General features: G+C 46.0%; 2 protein-coding genes across 3 annotated transcripts in view; both read right to left on the bottom strand.

The window, feature by feature from the left end:
* Nucleotides 1-339, bottom strand: part of ABCA3 (ATP binding cassette subfamily A member 3) — an 88,269-nt gene extending 87,930 nt beyond the window's left edge. For both annotated transcript variants that reach the window (XM_032230960.1, XM_032230963.1), the window contains exon 1: nt 250-339. The gene's annotated coding sequence lies outside the window, so the exon portion shown is untranslated. The remainder of the gene's footprint in view (nt 1-249) is intronic.
* A 3,796-nt stretch (nt 340-4,135) lies between these two features.
* Nucleotides 4,136-26,905, bottom strand: VRK3 (VRK serine/threonine kinase 3). The gene is given in 18 exon segments (XM_032231219.1): nt 4,136-4,706; nt 6,203-6,351; nt 8,208-8,266; nt 13,408-13,501; nt 13,504-13,527; nt 14,372-14,504; nt 17,165-17,257; nt 17,377-17,399; nt 17,402-17,478; nt 18,555-18,639; nt 18,863-18,929; nt 19,831-19,850; nt 19,853-19,879; nt 20,516-20,656; nt 21,854-21,959; nt 21,961-22,007; nt 24,427-24,557; nt 26,721-26,905. Coding segments are annotated over 16 exon segments (1,275 nt in total). The 5' UTR covers nt 24,557; nt 26,721-26,905; the 3' UTR covers nt 4,136-4,706.
* Nucleotides 26,906-27,028: the final 123 nt, after the last annotated feature.

Genomic DNA, 27,028 nt, shown 5'->3' with positions numbered 1-27,028 from the left:
AGACCTCCGGGGGTTTTTGACGGGCAGGAAGAAAGGGGGGGGGCTTTGCAAAGTGAGGTGTGTGTGAGAGAGAGAGAGCGGGGCTTTTTGCACACGAAGACGGAGAACAAAATGCACACACTGGAGGAGGGGGGGGAGGGAAGGAAGGAGGGAGGGAAGGAGGGAGGGGCGGCTGGACAAAGCCAGCCAAGTCCGGCTGCAGGAGCCAGGCCGCCCCGCCGGCTTGATGGCTCGCTCGGTGGGTCTTACTTTGGCTCAGGCTCGCAGCGCTCCGGGCTTCCTCTTTTCCGCCGCCGCCGCTTCTCCTCCGACGGGTGCCGACTCCGTTGCCATCCCGGCTCTCCGGCACTAGGCGGGGAGGGAAGGTGGGAGGGAAGAAGAGAGGAGGAGGAGAAGGAGGAGGAGGCGGGCACGGAGCGCCGGCTGAGCTCCTCCCCGCTGACGCGCAAGGAACACGCGTGGGTGGAGGAAGGCGAAGAGACGCCTTGTTTTGGAGCCAAGCGGGGCGCTTTTCTGCCCCCCTCCCAGCATCTCCTCCTCCTCTTCCTCCTCCTGGTCCTTCTCCTCCATCCCAGCTGCTAATGGCCACAAGCAGCCTCTTTGCGCTGCAGATGTGACGCCGGCTGGAAAGCACATCTGGAGGAGGGACCAGATTTCAGCTCCATCATCATCACCATCATGAAAAGGTGCAAGCCGCCGGGAGAGAGCAGAAGACGCGCCCCAAGGGGATGAAGATGGGAGCCACGCAGCATCTTTAGCTATCTTCCATCCAGGACAGGTGATGGATGAATTCAGGTAGAGGGTACCTTCTCAATCCAGGGAGGGCTTCGCCCAGAAAGGTGGGTCTGGCCTGGCCTGAAGCCTGTTTCCTTTCATCTTCTGGCTTAAGGTGAGTCCTTTGAAACAGTGGTCACCAACTGGTGGTCCATGGACCACTGGTGGTTCGTGAAAAAATTTTTTGGTAGTCCCCCGAAAAATTATTTTCATTTTTTACATTGCACTAAATACTATTTTTTTTTTAAAAAAATCGTATCAGTGGTCCATGGGATTTAAAATTATGAATGTAATAGTCCCTGAGGTCCAAACGGTTGGTGACCCCTGCTTTGGAATATCTTACCTCCCCCCCCCATCACAGAGGTCAGTCCCCACTGCTGAGTTTCCAGTGTGAAGACCTGGTTTTGCCAATAAGCATGGGTTGGGAGGGAGAGAGGTTTGTGTGACGCAGCCCTGGAGATGGATGGTGGCTTGTTAGCCTTTTAATCTTCCGAATTTTAACCCATTTTTATTTTTTTTAACTTGGACGTTTTAATTTTGTGCTTGGCTCTTTGTTTTTAACCTGGGCTTCGATTTGCGTTTATTAATGTTGCAAGCCACTCGGAGCCACTTAGGCCAGGAAGTATGGCGTTGTGTGAATTATATTTAATAAATAAATAAATGCATTCATCTCGATGGTGACTGTACATGTAGGAAAGTGTTGGTGAACCTTTTCGGCACCAAGTCCCAAAACAGGAGCGCACGGGTGTGCCGGAAACAGGAAGAGCAGGGCCCCCCCCCCAGTGCCCATTCCTGCGCTGGCAAGATTGCGCACTGGGCAGCCATGCTTCCGATTTCCGGGTCTCCCACGCACATGAAAACCAGCTGGCCAGAACCCGGAAGAGCAATGGATGACAACTCACATGCCCGGAGAGATGGCTTTCTGTGTCACTTCCAGCACACATGCCATAGGTTCATCATCACAGATATGGGGTGAAGGGGTGAGGGTAGATTTCTGATGCATTGAAGCGCATGGCCAGGCGAGGTCTTGGCCACCTGCAACAGTGGGGCAACGTCAGGCACTAACAACTGGAGCTCTATGTGTAGAGTTGAAACTAGTTACTTTGTTGTTCTCTGCCTATAGTACGGGAATCTCTCAAGACGGGCAGCTTTCGCCTGGGAAAAGACCAGACAAAGCTTTTACGGAATTCAGAGGTGGGGTCAGACCTAGCCCTCTTTGTGTTGATGTAGAGAGTCTAGGCTGATTCCTCCTTTGAGTCCTCCTCCTATCTGGCATGGCTGCTCTCCAAACAGATGACAATGCTGGAAGAACAATCGGTTCTGAGGAACACTTCACGTCCAACTCTTCCGGCTTCCTTGGAGACATCAAGATAATTGCTGGTCCGTCCTTTGGATGGGCCTGGACTTGGGTCAGCTATACAGGTTCGTGTTCCAGTTTGTGTCTCCCTATGGGCCACAATAAAAACAACCCCCTCCCCCCCCAAAAACCCATTCTCTTCTGCATCCTCCTGTTTATGGTTAATTTAAAATACGAGTTGGTTAATCTTTCCATGCCAGGAGACCTTTGTGGTTTTATTTTGGGGAAAAAAAGTGTGTGTGATTTGTAAGAATGTGAGCCACGCGGTCGTAACATACATCGAAGGGTGATAGCTACAAGCTGTGGCAAGGTCTTCATCTCCCAATGGAAGTGTTTCAGTTGAGGATGGGTACTACCGTATTTTTCAGACTATAAGATGCACCGGAGTATAAGAAGCACCATGATTTTGAAGAGGTAATTTTTTTTAAAGTGGTTTTTGCATTCTGCACGTGTTTTTTGCGAAAAAAGGGCATGCACAGCTTTGGGAGGCTTGTAAACCGCTCCTGGGGGCTGGGGGGGGCACAAAATGAGCAAAAAATGGGTTGGTTTTTTGCAAACAAAAGGGGGGGGGGCATCAGAGCTTTGGCAGGCTCTTAAGAGTGTTCCTGGGGGCTGGGAGGGGGCAAAAACATGCAAAAAACCCACATTTTTTGCTCGTTTTTGCCCTCCCAGCCCTTAGGAGCACTTTGCAAGCCCCCCAAACTCTGCATCTCCATTTTTGCAAAGAGGGTGGGGTTTCGGTAGGCCAAAAATGCTGTATTCAGTGTATAAGATATGACTAGATTTTCATCTTTTTTGGGGTGGGTGGGGGAGAAGGTGCGTCTTATACTCCAAAAAAATATGGTAGTTAGTGAGGTATGCCAATCTTTCTTCCATCACAAGCTTCTGCTGCTCATTGAAGGTTTTTTCACTCAACAAGCTCAGCTTGAGGACCAGGAGATTGGTGAATGAAGGCAGTAAAGATCTGGGGACTGGATCTGTGCAATGAACTAGGCTTGGTTAATGTTAACCTTGATTAGAGGTTTACTTTGTGGACCACCCTGGTGGTTAGTCTGGAGTCCTGGTTTTGTGCTAGAAAGTGGGCTAGAGCTCAGGTGATGTAGGAGATGACCAGGCTGAGCCCGAGGACTTTGTTACTGTTACCTCGATTAAACCAGTTTGCTGTCTTCTCCATACATGTTTATTTTTCTCAGTAGCTTGTTTTGGCTACAATCCCACAGAGATTCCTCATCTGAACTGTTATTCAATGTAACTCATGCTGGGCCAGCAACAGGCATGAGATAGTAACATGAAGCCACACTTAGCACGGATAAAGGATACTGATAAATAAATTGGTGGCTCTTTCTAGTCTTCACATCTTTTCTACATCGTAGCGACCAAAATTGAATGCAGTATTCCAAATGTGGCCTTATCAAGGCATTATAAAGTGGTATTAACACTTCATGGGATCTTGATTCTATCCCTCTGTTTATGCAGCCTAGAACTGTGTTGGCTTTTTGGGCAGCTGCTACACACGGCTGGCTCATATTTAAGTGATTGTCCACTAGGACTCCAAGATCCCTCTTGCAGTTACTGCTATTGAGCTCAGCTATTAGAAAGATGCTGCATTAGCTAGAGGTGCAAGATTTCTTCAAAGTATGGCATTCCGAAACCGTAATTTCTCCATTTTCCCCATCAACTGAGCCCAACTTCAATTCCAATTGACGGTTTCTCCTACATTACAGATTAATACATGGATTTTTACCTGATACAAAATGTGGGTTTGTGTTAATAGTGTCTTATTTTTAACTTCATCTGACATTTAAATCAGATTCTCAGCACATTCTATTATAATAATTAGAATTGTTGGTGAGAATCTATTCTAATGTAAATTAATTTACAATAATTATGGACCAAAGCAGTGGGAAATGTAAGTGATATCCCACAAAGATCAGAGATTTTGTTGCCTACAAAAGCTCAACGTTGCTGGATTTTTCTATCATGCAAAGATCACACAAAACCAACTTGGACCGCACCATACAATTTTTTTTAAACCACAAAATCAACAAAGCACACATTTAAAAGATTAAAAACTTTTTCTGGGTCCTTCTGCCTTGCAAGACATATTTAAGCTAGGCATAAAATAATAGAATGAAATAGGGATGCAATAGAATAAAACAAACTTTTGAGACACTAAAAGCAAGATTAAAAACAAAATTAAAATATTTACAATCCTTCTCCCCTCCTCCTATTTTTTTTTTAAGTTAGGGCTTAATCTGAATATTTGGGCAACTGATAAAAGGCCCTTTATAAATTATGTGCAAGTAATACTTACCAAAGGAAGATTTGCTAGAATGCATTAAATTATGTCCCTGGATAAATCTTTAGCTTGCAAAAGGTCGTAGCAAAATCCTAACACACATTTCCAAGAAAACCACTTTCCCTATCTATTAAAAATCGGAGATAAAAAGCAAACACACACAATTCATGTTGCCAAACTGCTCCAGTGCGAAGACATTCCAGTGAATTCGACTCTTAACTGCATTGATGATTCATTCTTGTTCTTCATTTCTTTTCATATTCAGCTTTCTGGAAGCTTTAAAGAGAAGGGGGGGGGGAGAAACACACACCCAAAAACAAGTTTGTCAGGGTAAAGGGAGAAGCTAAATAATGGCAAATTATTAATTCTGCTACTGAAAACAACATCTAATGAAAGGATGAGCCAGCAGTGCTTAATTGTAATCGCTTAAGTGTCAGAACTAACAGTGAGCTGTTTGGTATCACAGCCCAAGGCAAAAATGTTGTTACCCAGATAGGACAAGATCCCAGGATAAGCTGTTTCCCATCTCAACAACTGTGCTTGATGAATTTTAACCATTTTCAATGTCACGGCTCACAACACAAGGGCAAAGAGGATGGTGTGAATGATGAACCGTGTGATAAGTGAGGCGAGCAAAAGGTTTATCGTTCTTCTCTTCTTTACCCTTGGTAAGGGTCGAACTACACTTTACACTCCTGATATGTTGAAGGAATCTTGCATGAAAACTGGCTGCTTCGATTCGGCAAGCAAGCTGCTGGGGGAAGCCGTAAAGTGCCTCAACAGCCTGTCTGTCTGTCTGCTGTCCATCATCCATCCATCCGTCTACCTACCTATCTCTATCATCCATCTATCTACTCATTCACCTATCTACATACCGTTACCTTCATCCATCTTCTATCTATCTGTCTATATCATCCATTCATCCATCCTATCCATTCATCCATCCTATCCATCCATCCATCCATCCACCTACCTATCTATCTATATCACCCATCCACCTACCTACATACTGGTACCTACATACCTCTTCCATCTGTCTGTCTGTCTATATCATCTTATCCATCCATCCATCACCTATCTCTATCACCCATTCATCTACCCATCCATCTACCTACATACCAGTACCTTCATCCATCTTCTATATGTCTGTCTGTCTGTCTATATCATCTTATCCATTCATCTTATCCACCCATCTATATTACATATCTATATACCCATCCACCTACCTACCTCCATCTTCTTTCTTATCTGTCTGTCTATCTATCCGTATCTATCATCTTATCCATCCATCCACCTACATCTTTTTTTATCCATCCATCCATCCATCCTCCCACCCACATCCATCTATCCATCCATCCATCCATCTAATCCTATCCTTTATCATCCATACATCTACCCATCCATCCACCTACATCTCTCTCATTTTATCCATCCATCCATCCTCCCACCCACATCCATCATCTCTCCCTCTCTCTCTCTCTTCCTAGCCTTTCTCTATCATCCATCCATCTACCCGTCCACCATCCATCCATCTACATCTCTTTCTCATCTTATCCATCCACCCACCCATCTTCTAAATCACCCCAAAATTTAGCTACGTGTTCCAGATATCTCCAGCTATGCCAAGCCGAGAAGTGGCCAGCTTAAGCAAATGTCTTCTTTTGTTGTATCTTTCTTTCCTTTTTAAGTCATACTCTCAACACAAAAAATCTGCCACCCAGCAGGGCCTGCGATGCTCTTTTGATGGGACTGGAAATTGAATCGCAGCTCACCTAGGGGGCTACTCTGAGGTCCAATGAGTCATAGGCCGATGCTCTCATCAGCTGAAGAGGCTTTGTAAATAACAATCGCAATTCTTCGTAGTTTGGTTTTTCTTCATATTCCAAAGTCATTACTTGTTGCAGGTATTTCTGTATGGATTCTTTAAAAATCAATCAATCAGTTAATCAAACAGATCTCTATGGACAATAATGAAAAGAGCTGCTCTAAATAACAATTGCAATATTTGTGATGCTACAACCTATGGCTTAGATCAGTGTTTCTCAACCTTGTGACTTTTAAGTCCTGTGGACTTCAACTCCCAGAATTCCCCAACCAGCATAAGTCCACAGGACTTAAAAGTCGCCAAGGTTGAGAAACATTGGCTTACATCAATGGGGTTTTTTTTCAAATTGGAAATTGGACAATAGGAAATGAGAACTATTTATCAGGTTGTCTCCCAGATATGTCAATAGACAAAAAAAATTGCAAATCGCAGTTCACAGAAAATGCAGCACAAGGACGCAATTTTGCTGCAAATTTTGCGACTATGACCCGGGATGCCAGAACTCCTAACTGCATATTCTGCAGCGTTTGTCAACTAGGGCAAGGTTTAAGATGAGTGGACTTGAACTCCCAGAATTCCCCAGTAGGCCATACTGCGACAACTGGCGGTGCAAAGTCACAGTGGATTATTTCTCATTGAGAATAGAGGTAGCCTTCGACTTACAACAGTTTGTTTAGTGACGGTTCAAACTTACAACGGCACTGAACAAAGTGACTCACAATCATTTTGCATGCTTACACCAGTTGCAGCTTTTCCATGGGTCACATGATCAAGATGCAGACGCTTGGCAACTGGCATGTACTTATGACGGTTGCAGTGTCCCAGGGTCACATCATTTCCTTTTGCCACCTTCGGACAAGCGAAGTCCACGGGGATGTTTAACAACCGCATTGTATCTTAACAACCGCAGAGATTCACTTAACAGCTGTGGCAGGACAGGTCATAAAGTGGGGCAAAACCGACTTAACAACTGTCTCACTTAGCAACAGGGACTGCAGCCTCAATTGTGGTCGTAAGTTGAGGACTACCTTTAATGTGGAATTCTGTTGGGAGAACAACCACGAAGTAGCAATAGCCCTTAGACTTATATACCGCTTCACAAGTGCATTTACAGCCCTCTTTAAGTGGTTTACAGAGTCAGCCTCTTGCCCTCAACAATCTGGGTCCTCATTTTCTGACCTCGGAAGGATGGAAGGCTGAGTTGATGGCAATAGTAGTAGTACTTATATACCACTTCACAGTGCATTTACAGCCCTCTTTAAGTGGGTTACAGAGTCAGCCTCTTGCCCTCAACAATCTGGGTCCTCATTTTACCCACCTCGGAAGGATGGAAGGCTGAGTCGACCTTGGGTCCCATCAGGAAGGAAGGAAGGAAAGAAGGAAGGAAGGAAGGCAAGCAATAGCACTTGGATTTATATACCGCTTCACAGCGCTTTTACAGCCCTCTCTAAGTGGTTTACAGAGTCAGCCTCTTGTCCCCCAATAATCTGGGTCCTCATTTTATCCACCTCAGAAGGATGGAAGTCTGAGTCAACCTTGAGTTGGTCAGGATCGAACTCCTGGCAGTGAGCAGTTAGCCTGAAATGCTGCATTCTAACCACTGGGCACTGTGGAAGGAAGGGAGGGAGGGAGGGAGGGAGGGAGGGAGGGAGGGAAGGAAGGAAGGAAGGAAGGAAGGAAGGAAGGGCAATAGCCTTTACTTATATACTGCTTCACAATGCTTTTACAGCCCTCTCTAAGCGGTTTACAGAGTCAGCCTCTTGCCCCCCACAATCCTGGTCCCCATTTTACCACCTCGGAAGGATGGAAAGCTGAGTCAACCTTGAGCCGGTGAGAATCGAACTGCTGTCAGCCTGCAATACTACATTCTAACCACCGCGCCACCCTCTAAGAAGTAAACCCTGAAGTGAAAATTAGGATACCAACAGAAGAACAAGTCAAGCCGCCTTTACCTGGTAAGGCTCCCCAACTGGAGGACAGTCTTGGACTTTTGATAATATCCGCTTTGTACCTACAATGGCAAAAACAACATGAATCTCTTAAACAGGAGAAGTACAGCAGAGACGAGAATTGTGCATTGACAACACACATTCACTGTGTTTATGGCCATTTGCAGCCTCTCGATGTCCTACGGCTGTCCTTTATAAGGGTTCCGCCCTGAACCAGTATTTACACCTGAATGTTGGCAAAATTGTGCCCCTAGAGAACCACCAGTTAACTTAACAACCATGGTGTTTGCTTCAACAAGATTGATTCACTTAACCACCATGGCAAAAAGAGGTTGTATTATCAGGTCACCCTGTTTTATGACTGTCGTGAATTTTGACCATGATGGACAGCCCCATTATGGTTGCAACTCAAGTTGCCTGCTAAAGAGACAAGAAATTCCAACACAAGAGGCAGCTTAAGATCTGCCTGATGGGACATCCATAACTTAGCATGCAGCTGTTGGAAAGATCCTTGGGTTGTCAAACTCAAGGCCTGCGGGCCGGGTCCAGTCCACGAGCTGCTTAGATCTTGCCCGCGTAGCTGCTCTGGAAACAGCAAAGGACCGGCCCGCAGTTCCTCTGCCGGTGAAAATGGAGCTCGGGAGGGCCCGCATGTGGCATTCCCAAGCTCCGTTTTCACTAGCGGAGGGTTGCAGGAGGCCATCGTAGCTGAAAACGTAACTTGGGAGCCTGTTTTCGCTGGCAGAGGGCTTGGGCCCCCCACAGATGTCCCCCAACACAAGTGACGTCGAGCTGGCTATGCCCACACTGGCCACCCCCACCCCCAAAATCAAACACAACTCTGATGTGCGTGACCCGACAAAAGCGCGCACGACAAAAGCGTACCGACAAAACCGCATCGCTAAAACCGCAACATCATCAACGCACCGACAACAGCGCACCGACAACAGCGCGGCGACAGAATGGCGCTTTACAACAGCGCGGCGACAGAAAGCCAATTTAAGGTAAGGGTTAGGTTTAGGGTTAGTGTTACGTTTAGGGTTACGGTTACGGTTAGGGTTAGTTTAGAGCGTGCTTCTGTCGCCGTGCTGTTGTCGGCGCGATTCAGCGCTCATTCATCGGAGCGCTTTAGAACTCGCGGTTTTGTCACCGCGGTTTAGTCGGGCGCCCTTTTGTCGGTGAACCTTGATGTGGCCCTCAATGAAATCGAGTTTGACACCCGTTCTAATCCAACTCACGACTCATACAGGAGACATCCACAGTATTTGAGATAAATGGCTGACCATCTCTTCTTTAAAACTTCCAGTGTTGGGAGCACCCACAACTTCTGGAGGCAAGTTGTTCCACTGATTAATTAATTTAAATTTCTCCTTAGTTCTAGGTTGCTTCTCTCCTTGATTAGTTTCCAATCCGTTGCTTCTTGTTCCGACTTCTGGTGCTTTGGAGAATAGGCTGAACTCCCTCCTCCTGTGTCGTAACATCTCAAATACTGGAATACTGCTATTGTGTCACCCTGGTCCTTCTTTTCATGAAAGATTATCTGATTAAGGTTCAAGGCCCAGCTTCTACGTCAGTAGGACTGCCAAAAGAGACAGGGACAGCTCTGGAGTTGGGAGGTGCTTTCCTTCCATTGCTATCCTACAGTTCTACCACCACCTTTTGAATGAGGTGGATAAAAATCGATGACTTTTTTTAAAAAATCATTTAAAAATTTTTAAATCAGTTTTTTTTTATTTTTATCAAATGTATCAAGGGCTTTTGGAGTAAAAAAATCTATCTAAAGAGAGTCTTCTATTTAAGATACATTCATCATTTAGTTTATTCCGCATGAAATGGAGCTTCGTTAGGTAGCATGAGGCTGCCTATTCTGCAATATTCTGCAATATTGGGACTGTCGGTGAATCAACAATGGGTCAGAGGAGGAGCCACAGATGACAGCTCCTCTTTAAAAATGATGATTTCAATCAAGTGTCAACTCACAAAGCCTCTCTGGCCTGCTCTTGAGTTGCCATAGGCAGGGCGGATAGGAAAATGAACTTGGCAGCTGCAGCGAGGGAGCCAGCCACTTCCACAGTTACCCACAGTGGCCGGAGGGGAGTGATCTCTACAATCCTCAGAATTCCTTTGTTGGAGAATGTGACTGATGACATACCTTGTGGGGGTGGGGGTGGGACGGAAACAGGGTCAGAGCCGGGAGGTAAATTAAGTAGGGTCAGAGTTGCAATGTGCCAACGTGGAGTCCTAATAAATAACTGGATTTCTTTTCAAGTTTGGCTCGAGACTCATGATTTAAATAGGGCATGTCGGAACCCTAACAGCGAGTTGATTTAAATCAAGCCCTTGTACTAGTGATTTAAATCACAATTTAAATTCAATTTAAATTTAAATCAACTTGGTTTAAATCAAAGCCACCCTGATTTTGAAGGCCAGGTTAATGTCCCAAAGAGAAGGTTGGTATGATCCAGTACGAGTACACCCCCACCCCCGGCGAAATTGCTTCATTGTGACTGATGACACACCTTGGGGGCGGAGGGGAGAGGAGAGGGGAAACAGGGTCAGAGCCGGGAGGTAAATTAAGTGGGGTCAGAGCTGGCTCCACTTGTATCGTGCCGACTTGAAGCTCCTAATCAATAACTGGATTTCTTTTGAAGCTTGGCTCGAAGCTCATGATTTAATTAGGGCCTGTAGCGAATTGATTTAAATCAAGCCTTTGTACTAGTGATTTAAACCACAATTTAAATTCAATTTAAAGTGACTTGATTTATATCAAATCCACCCTGATTTTGAAAGCCAGGTTAATGTCCCAAAGGTCAGCATGATCTGAGAGGAGTGACATTTGGCTCCGGTTAACAAGGCGTTTCCTTTAATGTTTAATAGCATGGAGCTATTTTGTGCTGGCCTTGGTGCTCTCTGTGCTGGCTTGCAGGCATTTCATTCCCAGACTAGTTAACATCTTCTGTGCTAGAAAGGAGAGGGGTTTGCTGTCTGTTCATCCAGGTAGTCCTCGACTTACAACAGTTCACTTAGTGACCGATCAGAGTTGCATCGGCACTGAAAAAAATGGGACATGGCCATTTTTTACAGGGACCGCCTTTGCAGCCTCCCCCCGTGATCAGGTACTCACAATTCCGACACTTGGCAACTGGTTCCTATTTATGACCGTGGCTGGGTGGCCCCAGGGTCACATGATCCCCGTTTGCGACCTTCTGACAAATTGACAAGGGGAGCAAGATTCACTTAACGACTGAGTGACTAACTGCAGTGATTCACTTTAACAACCCTGGCAAGAAAGCCCCCAAAACGGAGCAAAACCCGTGTCTTAACACGCGTCTCACTTAGCAACAGAAACCTGGGGCTCAATTGTGATCGCAAGCCAAGGACTATGTGTATTACCTTAATTTATTTGATTTCATCTATCCTTCTGTAGGGACAGTAAGTCTTTTATAAATCTTCTCTCTACTGAGACCAAAACCCAAGGGAGCTAACCTTGCTCCCAAACCCTCAAAAGTTGGAAAAAACCTACATTAAAATTAAATCACAATTCAAAGCAGGCAAAGGAATAGAAGATTCACTTAACAGCTGAGTTACTAAAGAATAAACTCCAGGGATTCACTTAACAGTTGGGGGGTGGGGGGGGCGAGAAAAGTCCTACAATGAGGCAAAGTTCACTTTACAAATGTCTCCATTAACAGCAGAAACTTTGGGCTCCAGTATTGTCGTAAGTCGAGGACTACCTGTATACCATAGCTTGCCCCTTGAGTGTTTGTGGGATTGTTGTTTTCTCGTTGAGAGCTCCTTGGTTGAGCGGCGGCTTTTTGCTTAGTTATTTGTGTATAAACCGACAGCAAACAACACTCCTTTGTAGCACTTGTGTTGTGGGATAATGAAACATCTGCAACAACAAAGAAATTCAGAGAGCATTAAGGACTTTAGGGTTCAACCCTGAGCTACAGATGCTCTTTTTATTGGAACCAGACCAGTGGTGGGATTCAGCTGGTTCGCACCTGTCCGGGAGAACCGGTTTGGTAACTTTCTAAGCAGTTGGGAGAACCGGTTGTTGGAAGAAATCTCCTTTTGTTTTTTCCCCACTTTACAGGGCTAATCCTGTAAGGAAGGCAGGAAGGAAACATTCTGTATTGTTTCTAGCCTAATCTGTATTGCTCTGCTTACAGAAACTGCCTCTCCTGTTGACCCTTATGACATTGTAACAGCAAAGGCGAAGCACCCATCGACCTGAGTGACATTGAGTTGGCCACGCCCACCCAGTCACATGACCACCGAGCTCCACCTACACAGATGGTCATTAGGGCAGAGAACCGGTATTAAATTATTTGAATCCCAGCACTGAACCAGATAGTCAAGCAGGAAACAAGAGCCCCACTAACGCTGACAGGGCACATTACTGTATGGAAGCAAAGAGCAAACCCCACTCCTTCTAGCCCTGATGATGTTACCTAGTTGGATAATGAAACGTCTGCAAGGAAACAACCAAGCTCAGAGAGCACCAAGGACCTCACAGTCTTTCTCCTCCCCCAGTTCCCCTCTCCTCCTCCTCCTTTCCCCCCTCCCATTCTCTTCCCGTTCTCATCACTCCACAAACTCCATTCTCTTCTAGCACTGATGAAGTTCCCTAGTTGGGTAATGAAACGCCTGCAAGGAAACAACCAAGCTCAGAGAACACCAAGGAACTCACAGTCTTTCTCCTCCCCCAGTTCCCCTCTCCTCCTCCTTCCTTTCCCCCCTCCCATTCTCTTCCCATTCTCATCACTCCACAAACTCCATTCTCTTCTAGCACTGATGAAGTTACTCTAGTTGGGTAATGAAACGTCTGCCAGGCAACAACAAAACTCAGAGAGCACAATCCTCCATCTCCACCTCCTTCTCTCCTTCCTCCTCTTTGCAAATTCCTCTCCCTTCTAGCTCTGATGAAGTTGCCTAGTTGGGTAATGAAATGTCTGCAAGGAAGGACACCAAGGACTGCCACAAGTTCAACTCTTGATCTACAGACATTCTCTTCTATTGGAATTGTTTTGTCTCTCCAGGATGAAAGCGGGGGGAAGTGCGCGGCGGGATGAAGAAAAAACAGGATCCTGTGATCAATGCTGAGCAGCCACCGCAGCTTTGGCTGGTGGTAGCTAAAATATCCCTTGTCTTTTTTCCCCAACAGCAGGCAGTTGCCAAGAGTTGCCAGTGCGACACACACCTTTCTTTTTCCTCTCTGACCACGCAGGGGTCTTCAAGCTCCGCAGACCAGGGAAGGGCACCCCACAGCCATTTTGCCAGGCAGTAACCAAGGACTCCAGGTCGCTTCGACGGGACGGAGCTGTTAAGGGACAAACAAGAAGATTCCCCATTAAGAAATGCTGGAAGCAGCATTTGCCAGTTCTCCGAACTACTCAAAATTTCCACTACCGGCTCCCCAGAACCTCTCAGAACCTGCTGGATTTCACCCCTGCTTTAGGCTTTGCAAAAGGTTTTGGCATGGAGAAGCCCAAAGGAGCAGAGGCTGCGCCCCAAAAAGCTTCTCTTCTCTCTTGGGTGACTGGAGCTCTATATGTGTGTGTGTGTGTGTGTGTGTGCGCGCAGCGCACTCAAATGGCCTGGTTTTTCTCACCCGTGGCACGACAAAACTGCGGTCCACTAAAGCGCGCCCGATTAAAGCGCGTACCTGACGTCAACAGCAGCGCGACAAATACGGACCGCGGAGAAAAAAGGGCGCTTTAAAAAGCGCTTTTAAAGCAAGCCAATTCACGTAAAGGTAAGGGTTAGGTTTAGCGTTAGGTTAAGGGTTAGGTTTAGGGTTAGGTTTAGGGTTAGGTTAAGGGTTAGGTTTAGGGTTAGGTTTGGGGGGATTAGGGTAAGGTTTTCGTGTTAATTTTAACTTTACCACTCACAGCGTGATGTTTTCGTCGTGCTGTGATGACGTCAGGTACGCGCTTTCGTCAAGCGCGCTTTAGTCTACCGCGGTTTTGTGGTGGAACCTTCTCACCTCCCGCCCCAAGCCAGGCTGCCAAGCCACAAAGGTTGGGGACAACTGATGTAGGGCTTTCAAGGTGGCAACCAGGATGCCGAATTGAACCCGGATGCCAATTGGCAGCCAACGCAACTCTCCCAAGAGAGGGGCGTCATGGAGGAATCTAGACCTGCGTTTGCAACGGGGGTCTCACCAGCTCCCCTGTGGCTGTCCAGGCTGATGAACTCCACGGTGCCTTCGTGAGGGGTCCGGCTGCAGTCCCTCTGAGGCACGTGTTTGCCCCCAGGGCTGTATCGAAAGGCGAAGCTGAAATCCGCTAAAGTAACCTGGGGCAGAAGAATGAAGGAAGAGCATTGTCTAGCAAACGTTGGAAATGTAACCCCCCCCCAAAAAGGGCACATTTGACTTGTGGACTTGTGTCAAAGCAAAAAATAATAATAATTGGGCAAAAGCAGAGGTGGGTTCCTACCAGTCACACCTATTCGGTAGAACCGGTTCGTCAAATCTACCAAACCGGTTAGAAGAGGTTCCACCAGTGGACCCGGAAAGCAGGCCACACCTACAGAAGAGGTTCCAAAAATTTTTGAAACCCACCACTGACATAGAGAGACACAGAGGGAGGGAGGGAGGGAGGGAGGGAGGAGGGAGGGAGAGAGAGGCAAAGAGCTACACACACACACAGACTCACAAAGAGAGAACGAGAAAGAGAAAGAAAGGAAGAAAGGAAGAAAGAAAGAAAGAAAGAAAGAATGAAAGAAAGAAAGAAAAAGAGAGAGAAATGAAAGAAAAAAAGAAAAAAGGGACAGAGAGACAAAAGGAAGGAGAGAGAGAGAGAGAACACATGGCCGGCAAGCCACTCCCACCAGGTCACATGGCCGGCAAGCCACTCCCACAAAGGAGGCCACACCCACAGAGTAGGTTCGAAAAATTTTTGAAACCCACCACTGGGCAAAAGATACACAGATGGTTAGAAAAGATGATAGGAAAACGTGTAGATATTAAGCCTGAATTGTTCTTTAGGTATAATATCAAGGAAAATCTGGTAAGAAAAGTACCATATTTTTCGGACTGTAAGACGCACCGGAGTATAAGACGCACCACGATTTTGAAGAGGTAATTTTTTTAAAAAAAGTTTTTACACTCTGCAGGCCTCCCAAACTCTCTGCACAGCCTCGTCCCCCCCCCCTCAAAAGAACATGCAGAGGCTTTGGGAGACTTGTAGAGTGCTCCTGTGGCTGGGGGAATGAGCAAAAATGGCCCGGTTTTTTGCTCGCTTTTGCTCTCCCCAGCCCTTAGGAGCACTTTGCAAGCCTCCCAAACCCTCTGCATGTCCATTTTTGCAAAGGGGGCGGGATTTCGGTAGGCCAACAGTGCTGTATTCAGTGTATAAAACGCACCCAGATTTTCACTCCTCTTTTTGGGAGGAAAAAGGTGCGTCTTATACTCCAAAAAATACTGGTATGTATTTAACATTACATGCCTTAACAGCAGCAGAGGATTGTTTTGCACAATATTGGAAAAATGAATATATACCACAAGATGAAGAAATAGTCAAAAAGATACTAGATTGTGCAGAAATGGATAGATTGACATTGAGAATTAAACAGAAAGAGGATGCAGAATATTATCAAATGTGGAATTTATTTTACCAATGGTTAGAAAAAAGGGTGGAGATTAAGAATGTAATATGTATTGTTAAGCAAATTATATACCCAGACAGCACAATGTTTATTAAGCACTAAGAAATGTGTTTAATAGAAAATCAATAAAAATAAAAATAATGGAGAAGAGCAGAAGATCCTCAAAAAAAGCTACAGATACGACTTACGACCAAAACCGAGCCCCAAATTTCTGTTGCCGTGAGACCATTGTTAAGTGAGTAGTGGACACCACAACAAATATTAACACTCCATTGTTAAAATTTATAACGAGTCTTAAAAGCTTGACGGTCAGTCTTTCTCCATCCCTCACACCAAAAAGACTCAAGCTGGACCAGTCTTGAGTTTTTTCCTCACCCTCTTTTGAGCGAGGCGGCTTTTGAATGGCAGCTTTTCTTCAAAGTCTCTACGGTTAGGACCCCAACCGAGCCCCGAACTATGATTTTAATTCATTGTGGTCTTTAAGTGAAGTGCCCGTGTGACCGCTTTTCTCAATAACCGTAATCCAAGCAGTTCACCATTGCAGTTGTTAAGTGTTGCTTTTTTCCTCCGGAGAGGAAATGGCTAGCTTTTTTTGGAATTTTCACTTCTGAATGCTAACTCTGCCAGCACTTTTGCTGGATTTGAGGCCTGTACAACCTCATTAGAGTCCCTGTCTGGTTCTCTGCTCCTTAAGGTAAAGGTTCCCTTGTACATATATGCTAGTCGTTCCCGACTCTAGGGAGCGGTGCTCATTTCCTGTTTCAAAGCCGAAGAGCCAGGCTGTGCGAAGACGTCTCTGTGGTCATGTGGCCGGCATGACTAAACGCCGGAAGCACACAAAACGCTGTTACCTTCCCACCAAAGATGGTCCCCTATTTTTTCGACTTGCATTTTTTACATGCTTTCAAACTGCTTGGTGGCAGAAGCTGGGACAAGTAATGGGAGCTCACTCCATTACTCAGCGCTAGGGATTCGAACCACAGAACTGTCCACCTTTCTGATTGACAAGCTCAGCGTCTTAGCCACTGAGCCACCGCGTCTGCTCCTTGGAATGGGCCAACTCACCACTGCCAAATGCGCCAGGGCAAACATGCCGTGGCCAACTCACCAAGGGGAAATTCCGTGCAGCCAATTCGCCCCAGGGAAACTCTCGGCAGCCCAATTCAACCATTTTATGTAATTATTTAAAAATGACTTTAATTTTGTCATTCACATTTCATTTTGTCTCGCCCCTCTACATTCTTCCTTTATTCTACTTCACTGTTTCTTCGATAGTATGCAACATTTGTCCCGTGGCACGTTGGCCGTGATGAGTTGTCTTAAAAGACCCCTGCTCCTTGCCTTACCACAGTTAGATCAGCTGGATTCACATATATGTTTTCAGCAGCCAGATCCCCATGAGTATACTCATTTTCATGAAGGTACTCCAGGACATCGAGCTAGAGGCAAAGAGAAAGACAGAGAACAGGAAGGATCAGCAATGCAAATTCCCAAGGCCACCCCTTCTGCCCATTAGAGAAACCCCTTCCCCACCCTGTGGCTTTCTAGCATTCCATACCAGCCTGACTGCAAGCTGCAAACGGCTTTCTCCGTCATCTTGTTTTTGTTGTCGTCCAGGATTGACTGAAGAGATCGACCCAATTCGGGAAAGACCAGGAACCTGCCAATCAAAGGAGGTGGCACTGCGCCGTGAATTGGGTTGCCCACCACAGTGTGCATCTTACTCTGGTCATCTGCTGGTTTAAAAACCACCAGGAATGAGGGGAGCAAGTGTGGCGGAATGCAGCCTGGATTCCCAGGGGGGGGGGCTGCCTTCTCGCAATCAGAGAGGCGGTGAAGCTTAGATAGTTTGGTGGGAGAAAGAGCGTTAAAAGTCTCCTCCATAGCGATTCTCGGAGAATGTTTGGTGCTGCAAATAGATGTTTTGGCGGGGTGATGATGACGCACCGATGGCATATGTGCCAGAGGTGGCATGCAGAGCCTTCTCTCTGGGCACATGCGCCGTTGCCAGCTGCTCTTCTGGTTTCTGGCATGTGCCAGCCAGTTGGTCTTCACAGGTGCCAGAAAACGGCCTGAACACTGCTCAAAAATGCCCCCCAAACAGGTTGCTTTTTGGGCAGTTTTCCCGGGTCAAACACAGGCAGAAAAACAGCCTGAAAAGCGCCCTCCAAAATGCCCTGAAACGGCCAAAATAGGCCAAAAACCAGGCATGCACAGGTCGGCCGGCTGGTTCTCGGTTTTCGGTGTTCTGGTGCACTGTAAATGCTGCAAAGTAGCATATAAGTGTTATTGCTATTGCCCAAAAGCAAAATACAAACTTTTGCTAAATACAGAATGAGACTGTTGAAGATCAACTTGGATTTATCTATTCAAATCACAGGCCGTGCAAAGGATGGCAAACAGAAGAATAGCACTAAGCAATTAGCCTTATATACCATTTCACAGCCGCTTTAAGCTGTTTACAGAGTCAGCCTCTTGCCCCCAACAATCTGAGTCCTGATTTTATCCACCTCGGAAGGATGGAAGGCAGAGTCAACCTTGAGCCTGGTGAGATTCGAACTGCCAAATTGCAGGCAGCCGGCAGAAGTTTCCTGCAGTGCTGCATCTAACCACTGCGCCACGGTGGCTCTTCTCCATTCTGAAGAATGGCTTTATTCATGCGCCAAAAAGTGGAAGATCTCCCGTTGTGGGACGGGAGAAGAACAGAGATCAAACTCTCTTCTCACTGGAACTCACCTGTAGCTAGTCTCATGGAGGCCAAAACCAACACATTCTGGTATCCCCAGGAACGGCATTAAGTATTGCTTCTTCCATTTCTCCACTGCAAGGAGAGATCAAACGGGACAGTGCAACTAAAGAAAGCACAGCTTGTGCTGACATGCATCCCCCTTCCCCCCCCCCCAAACTGCCCCCATTGGAAGCAGAACGAACAATAGAGATTAGAGATTTCACAGCGGGCCAAGAGCGGTTTTGAGGATGGTGTCCTGTGTTCATGTCCCCAAGACCCACTTATAAAGGGGTGCAGGTCCCCCAACGTTTTTCACCTGTGACTTTCTTGGCAGCTCGCTGGAGAAAGTTCTGTTCATTAAACAGCTTTCCCTCTTTGGCATCCTGAGAAGAGAAAGATAACAGGTAGCACTGAAGTTCTTGGACAAAGACAGACAGACACACACACACATACACACACACACGTCTGTGTGTGGTGTGTGTATCCCACCTTTATTATTTTTACAAATAACTCAAGGAGGCGAACGTAGTCACCATACCTTCCTCTTCCTCTTTTCCTCACAACAACCCTGTGAGGTGGGTTGGGATAAGAGAGGAGGGCTGGGCTAAAGTCACCCAGCTAGCTTCATGCCTAAGACAGGACTAGAACTCCCAGTCTCCTCGTGATTGGCCTAAAGTTACCCAGCTAGTTTCATGTGTAAAACAGGACTAGAATTCCCCCGCCTCTCATTATTGGCCTAAACCCAATTAGCTTTTGATGCCTAAGATAGGACTAGAACTCTCAGTCTCCTCATGATGGTCAAGTGCTTATTCGGGGGGGTCAAAATAAAATAAGACCCTGTCTTATTTTCAGGGAAAACAATATGCCCTTCCTTCCTTCCCTTCTTCATCTTCCTTCCCTTCCCTTCCTCCTTTCCTTCCTCCTTCCTTCTTTCCTTCAATCCATCCATACATAGTGCACAGTGATTAGAATGCAATATTGCAGGCGACTCTGCCCAACGCCAGGAGTCGATCTGACAGGGTCAAGGTTGACTCAGCCTTCCATCCTTCCGAGGTCGGTAAAATGAGGACCCAGATTGTTGGGGGCAATAAGGCTGATCTTAAACCACTCAGAGAGGGTGTTAATTCTCTCATCTCGTTTTAAACTTTAGATGTGTATAAAACATTGGCGATGACAGTAATAAGCAGAAATGCGAGCCATCCTATCTTTAGCAAGCTGAAAATCCAGTTTCTGCTCCATGGAAAAACTCTTATGCTATATCTAACCCCCGAGGTTTGAACTCACCAATTTGAGGGTGTATTGGGCTTTGGTGAGGATTCTGACGTTAACCTTGCTGTGAAAAAATAAAACAAATGACAAATTGGTAGGGAATGCAGAGAGGTATATTTAGGCCTTAAAAGTATGGGATCTAACAGAGCTGAACAGTTTCATGATTCTTCCTTTGGCTTGAGGAAAAATGGAAATATTGACAATATTTCAGCCTACTACGCCTTCAGTTTATTTTAAAGGTTTTTACTTGATTCAAGAAGACTCCAAACCTCAGGAAGGGAAAACTATCATTTTCACGACAGGTTCACCTTCGGAAAAATATACAGCACCAAGCTGCAAGTTTTCTGCCACCCCACCAGGGGGGGTTTCAACCGGTTCGCGGCGGTCCCTGCGAACTGGTTGGTCGGTGAACCCGGAAGTAAGTAACTTCCGGGAACGGCGAAGGGCCCACCCGCGTGCCCGCACACGCTCCTTACCCGGTTTTGACGAGTTCTGCCCTTCCACGCATGCGCAGGACACATACAGCGCCTGCGCGATCCTCCAGGAGCAGCTGGAACATCGCACAGACGCTAGTATGCACGCGTGCGCTGCGCGCAGTGCACAAGGACGACGCCGTCCCCGTTCCAACCGAACCAGTTGGAACGGGGCGAGAACCCACCCCTGACCCCACCCCACAAATGGGTGATTCCCCCCTGAATACCTTCATAGATCAACCCACGTTCCGACTGGCTCAGAAGCTTCCAAATGATCCACTTCTTATTGTTCAGGTCCGTCAAAATTTCATGCTCCGAGAGAGGTTTTACGCAAAGACATCTTTCCTTCTTGGGTGATCGGTAAGTCGGTCTTTCCTTCGTAATAAGAAGAGGTGCTGATTTTAGTTCGTGACTTTATTGTCATTGTACAAAATAAATACAACGAAATTGGTTTTAGCCTCACTGGGGCAAAATATAGCGGAACGGAAAAAAAAAAGAAAAGAAAAAAACTAGTCATACGTTTTCCCGCCTGTGCGTGCAGTGATTGTGGTTGTGTTTAAGAGTCTGACAGCCCAAGGATAGAAACTATTTTTAAACCTATTGTCTGGCTGGCTACGCTTCAATGTCTTCTGCCTGATGGTAGACATGAGAAGAGACACTGGCCAGGGTGGTGAATCACCTCTGAGTCTCTTCCTTACTCTGCTAAGCAGCGAGATCTGGCGATATCACCCGTGGTGTTAGAAGGCAACCGATTGTTTCTTGTGCCGAATCGATCCCTCTCTGTAGGGCCTTCCCTGTCCGCAGCTGTTAAACCAGTGTACCATACTATAGTGCAATAAGTGAGGGACAATTTCCATGGTGGACCGACAGAAAGAGGTCACCAGCCGTTGTTCCACCTGATTTTTTTCACAGGACTCTTAAGGAAATGACGTCTCTGTTGGGCCTTTCCAATCACCAGGGACGTGTTGTTTTCCCAGGTGAGGTCTTGACTAATGAGCCCTCCCAAGGATTTAAAGAGGAGACCCTCTCCACACAGTCCAACTGGGCATTAAAAGCAGATACGCTTCTATTCACCAAAACCCAACTAAAAGGTTTTGAGGAGACCAAGGATTTCCCCATCCACCCGTGTTCTCCAGCGGAAGGGTGGATAGAAGGGAGAAGGACAGGTAGTCCTCAAGTTATGACCACAATTTTGTCTTTAATGACAACACCACCACCCCAATCCCTTAGCAGGTTGGAATCTGGGCAACTGAATGGAGCTGAGTGCTTACTGGCCAGATGCCCTTCCTGTTGCCAATGCAGAGTTATATTCGGCAGATATATTCTCATTGTGCCAGAGAGAGAAATATCTGCCGCTACCTAGGGTTGAACTCACAGCCTCCTGATTGTGAGGCGAGACCTCCACCTCTAGGCCACCGGAGCACTCGAGTTTATGACCACAATGAAGCCCAACGTTTAGGTTGCTACTGGTTAAGTGATTTCCCCCCCCTCCATTTTTATGACCACCGCTATTAGGATGAACAATCACATTCTCTGCATCGCTAATCCTGAGCACGTCCATAAATCCTTACCTTTTGCCTTTGGAGAAAAGGTTGTTGTTGAACTCTGGGGAGAAGCTTTAAGAGAGGTGGAAGACATTTCCTGTTTCGGAAAAATTATCTGCACTTTTTTTCTTGTCAGGCAACAGCGGCAGTTCAACCGGGACGCTCTGGTTTAATTCTGAGCAAGACAGAAGAAGGCCGCTGTTCAGGAGTGAAATCCTACCGGTTCGGGGCCGGTTCGCCCGAACTGGTAATAAAAATGCTTAACAAAGTAAAAAAAAAAAAAAAGATTCCGATAATCAGCTGTGCTGCGCGATGGTAAGAACTTTTTTTTTACTTTTTCTTAGCATTTGGGGTCCATTTTTGGTCCCAGGATGCTTCTCTGAGGCGTGCTAGGCCAAAAACAAGTGGGGGAGGTTGCTATGAAAGGAAGGAAGGAAGGAAGGAAGGAAGGGAAGGAGAGAGGGAGGGAAAAAGGAGAGGGAGGAAGGACCACAAACCTGGCACTAGACGCAGCTTCAGAGGATACCTTGAAAGAGCACACGCAATCCCGGGCTGGAAGGTACACTGGAGGTCATACTAGCCCAACCCCCTGCCTCCAGCAGGATATGTTCGTGAGTTTCTGTATTTTCACCCCCAGTCACATGACCTACATACACCACACACACACATACCCCAAGCCACGCCCACAGAACCGGTAGGAAAAATTTTTAGATTCACCACTGCCACTGTTGGAGTAGCCAAAATAGTCACCGCTAAGCCCCAAACCAGAAAAATCCAGCATGGTTGACCAGCTATGGATAGTAAAGGGATCATTCGTCTGTCTGTACATACAGTAGTAGCACCAGTGGGTAGCAGCGATTGTGGAGGGGCTGAGACCCCACCTTGAAATCACTTCATTTAAAAAGGAACACATTTCTTTCAATTCTTTGCAGTCTGCTTTTGTCTTGCCTGCATAGAAACTCGGAATAGGAAGCTGCCAGTAGCTTAGCTAGATCAGAACCAGATCTACTCTCTCTATATATATATAATAATTACACCAGAGGTGGGTTTCCTACCAGTTCACACCTATTCAGTAGAACCGGTTCATCAAATCTACCGAAGCCGGTTAGAAGAGGTTCCACCAGTGGATCCCGGGAAGCAGGCCACACCTACAGAAGAGTTCCAACATGTTTTGTAACCCACCATATCCTTGGATATGATTGTTCTACACTATCATGCTCCTATTTATAAAACTCAGTGCCTCTGTGAAAGGTAAGGATGACTACTGTATTTGTGGTGCAATCAGGCATTGCATGTGTTGAAGTTGTTTAACGCAAACCAAAGATGCCTTTTAAAAAACAAGTTTACATCCTATTCTTATGCATGCCAGTGCTGTGTGTGAGGTAATTTAAGGTGGTTTCTGACAAGTGTCGTCGGCATCTTCATATCCGGTCACATGGGCAGCAAGCCACTCCCACAAAGGAGGCCACACCCACAGAGTAGATTCGAACAATTTTGAAACCACCACTGAATTACACACACAGACACGGTGACTATATCTATCTATCTATCTATCTTCTCTATCTATCTATCTATCTATCTATCTATCATCTATCTATCTATCTATCTATCTAGAGACAGACAAGACAGACAATAGGTAGATGATAGACTCTTTATCTATTATCTATCTATCTATCTATCTATCTATCTATCTCTATCATCTCTCTATCTATCTATATCTCTATCTATATATCTATCTATCTATCATCTATCATTATCTATCTATCTATCTATCTATCTATCATCTATCATAAACAAGATGTTAGCTTCTGGAAAGAGTGCAGAAAAAGCAATGGAGAAGATTAGAGGGCTGGAAATTAAAGCACATGAAGAACGGTTTGCAGGAATTGGGTATGTTTAGTTTAGTGAAAAGAATAACTGAGGATGGGGGCGGGGGAATGATAGCAGTGTTCCAATATCTGAGGGCTGCCCCAAAGAAGAGGGGCTCAAGCTATTCTCCAAAGCACCGCAGACAGGACAAGAAACAACGGGTGGAAACTAACCAAGGAGAGAAGGCAACTTCAAACTGAGGAGAAATTTCCTGACAGTGAGAACAATTAATTGGTGGAACAACTTTCCTCCAGAAGTTGTGAATACTCCAACACTGGAAGGTTCTAAGAAGAGATCGGATAACCATTTGTCTGAAGTGGTGTAGGGTTTCCTGCCTAAGCAGAGGGGGTTGGACTAGAAGATCTCCAAGGTCCCTTCCAACTCTTATTCTATTCTAAGTGAACCACTGCAGTCCATAAGTTTAACAGTCATTTAATGTTGTAAAATGGAGCAAAATCCTATCCAAACAGCTGAGGACAACAGTAACCCACTGACTAGGTTCCAACTGCATGACAACTGTCAATAAACAAACTAAATAAATGTAAATGTAAAATGAAAAGATGGACCAGGGGAGACAAGATAGCAGTGTTCCAATATCTGATGAGCTCCCACAAAGAAGAGGGAGTCAAGCTATTCTCCAAAGCACCAGAAGGCAGGACAAGAAGCAATGGGTGGGAATTAATCAAGGACTAATCAGCCTTCAATTAATAAAATTTCACACACACCTTTCAGAGAAGGAGACGGCGTGATCTGCATTGGCTCGTCTTCTGGAACCGGAAGCCGGCCTCCGCAAGCCGGACAGAAGTGAAACATTTCCTCGACTTTCTGTCCGCATTGTGGACAAAAATTGACCATCCTGGAAAAAGCCACCAAGAAAGAAAAAAGGTCAAATCCATAAGTAACTGATGCATACCCAAAAGCTGTATATGCCCAGAAAGAAAGTCGATTTTAATATATTTACAGGCTGAGTACCGAAGTGAACTCCCTAGTTTTAACAACCAAACATTTATTTTATTTTTGTTGTTAGTTGCGAAGTTGTGTGACCCATCGCGACCCCATGGACAACGTTCCTCCAGGCCTTCCTGTCCTCTACCATCCTCTGGAGTCCATTTAAGCTCATACTGACTGCTTCGGCGACTCCATCCAGCCACCTGCTTCTCTATCGTCCCCTTCTTCTTTTGCTCTCCATCGTTCCCAGCATGAGGCTCTTCTCCAGGGAGTCCTTCCTTCTCATTAGGTGGCCAAAGTCTTTGAGTTTCACCTTCAGGATCTGGCCTTCTAAAGAGCAGTCAGGATTGATCTCCTCTAGGACTGACCGGTTGGATGGCTTTGCAGTCCAGGGGACGCAGGAGTTTTATTAGGGTGGAGAAAAGAGAAGCTCATAACAGACGGAGATGTCTTTGGACAGCACTGGCTCTTTGGTTTGAACAGAGATGAGCACTGCCCCCTAGAGTTGGGAACGACTAGCACATATGCGCGAGGGGAACCTTTACCTTAAACCGCTGAAGATGTACCTAGCCTGGTGACGAAATGTTTGGAATCCAACCCACAAGCTTGGAGAACGAACCTTCACCCTCATCCTACACCCCAGTTACAAATATTCGCCACCATGGCTACTTCTCTTTCTCATGATCAGGCCCAAAACCTCTGCAGAAGACAAGCACAACCCCATTCTCAACAGAGTTGGCAAGGGGGAGGAGGAATACATCATCTATCTCCAATTGACAACACAGTCTTTTCAGCAGTTCCAAGAAGGCTCCACACCCATTTGCACCACTCAGATGTCCCTGATGACACAGATAAACCTCCAGGTGACCTTCACAACCTCTAACCCAGTGGCTCCCAACGTGGGGCCACACCCACAGGGGGGCAATTTGATTTTTAATGGGGACAATTTGAACCTCGTTTAAACCAAGTGAATGGCCTTTTAAGTTTCCTCCTTGTGAATAGAGTTCACTTTTTGAGTAAAGTAAGAATTATATGTCACCAGGGGGGGCATCAGGATTTTAGAGATGCTTAGGTAGGGCATGGCCAAAAAAAAGAGGTTGGGAACCACTGCTCTAAAAGGATGCAAGTGACCAGCTGCCAGCAAGGAGTATAAATCCTTCCATTCCCCACCATCCAATCAGAGCTAAAAAAGTTTCTTGGATGAGGAGTGAAACGTAGTCAAAGAAAAAGCAGAAAGTCCAGTTGCCTCCTGAAAAAGCCTTTGGGACAACCCATGATCTGTATGACAGAGAATCTCCATAGACCTTCATGTTCATCGGCCTTCTATAAAAAGGTAAGACCAAACAGGATTGTTGTAGGTCTTAACACTAGAAAAGTACCTATTGTCTACAAAACAACCTTTTAGTTGCTTAATTTTTGTTTAGTATTTTGCACAAAAACTGCACTTCCTTCAAGAAAAAAGAATAGAATGGAATGGAATAGAATAGAATATAAAATGGAATGGAATAGAAAATGGAATAGAATATAATTCTTTATTGGACACACAAGGAATTTGTCTTTGGTGCAGATGCTCTCAGTGTACATAAAAGAAAAATAAATCAAGAATAAGATACAACACAGTGATAGTTATAGGATACTAAATAAGCAATCAAATCTACTAGAAAAACAAAAGAACAATATAAATTGTAAAATACAAGCAACATGGCTATAGTCATAAGTGGGAGGAGATAGGCAATACAGTTCTTAGTAAATAGTAAATAGATAGTGTTGTGTGAATTAGTTATAATCTACGATTATTAATCCTAATCTATGATTATGCAAAGTAAGGGGTTGATTAGAACTGGAGATCTGCAGGTTGTCATTGTCCAGAAATTCTGAACTTCCTTTCTTCTACTAACTAGAACAATGTTTCCAACCCTGGCAAGGGGAAGATGTGTGGACTTCAACTCCCAGAATTCCCCAGTCAGCTCCCCCTATCCCCTGGCAACGCCAAGACCCCTGGGGCAGGCGTACTGTGTCGGAGGCTCCGGCCTATCCAAAGGCCTAAGGACCGGGCAAGGGGGCTACTCACCCGGCGCGGGCCCGGAGAGCCTCTTGGCGGCCGCGTCGCCCTCTTCGGCCCGCGACCGCCGTTTCCGAGCCGCCAAGCCGGATTTCATAGCGGCGTCGGCGGCTAAGGACGCTTTCACTTTCGCTTTCGTAGCGCCAGTGCGTCCAGGCTTCCGGGTGCGCGGCCACGCCCTCTTCCTTTCCTGGCTACGCCCCCGGCAGTTTGAAAACCTACTTAGAACTCGTGGGGGGGGGAGAAAGAGGAGAGGTCTAGAATCATAGAAGCCAGCTGGTCCCCAAGATAGATGGGCTTTTCCCTACGGACCAGCC

The sequence above is a fragment of the Thamnophis elegans genome, chromosome 14 (genome assembly GCF_009769535.1).
Source record: "Thamnophis elegans isolate rThaEle1 chromosome 14, rThaEle1.pri, whole genome shotgun sequence".
NCBI classification, from domain to species: domain Eukaryota; kingdom Metazoa; phylum Chordata; class Lepidosauria; order Squamata; family Colubridae; genus Thamnophis; species Thamnophis elegans.
The sequence above is the reverse complement of the archived record's forward strand: the minus strand, read 5'-3'. Positions and strand labels throughout refer to the sequence as shown.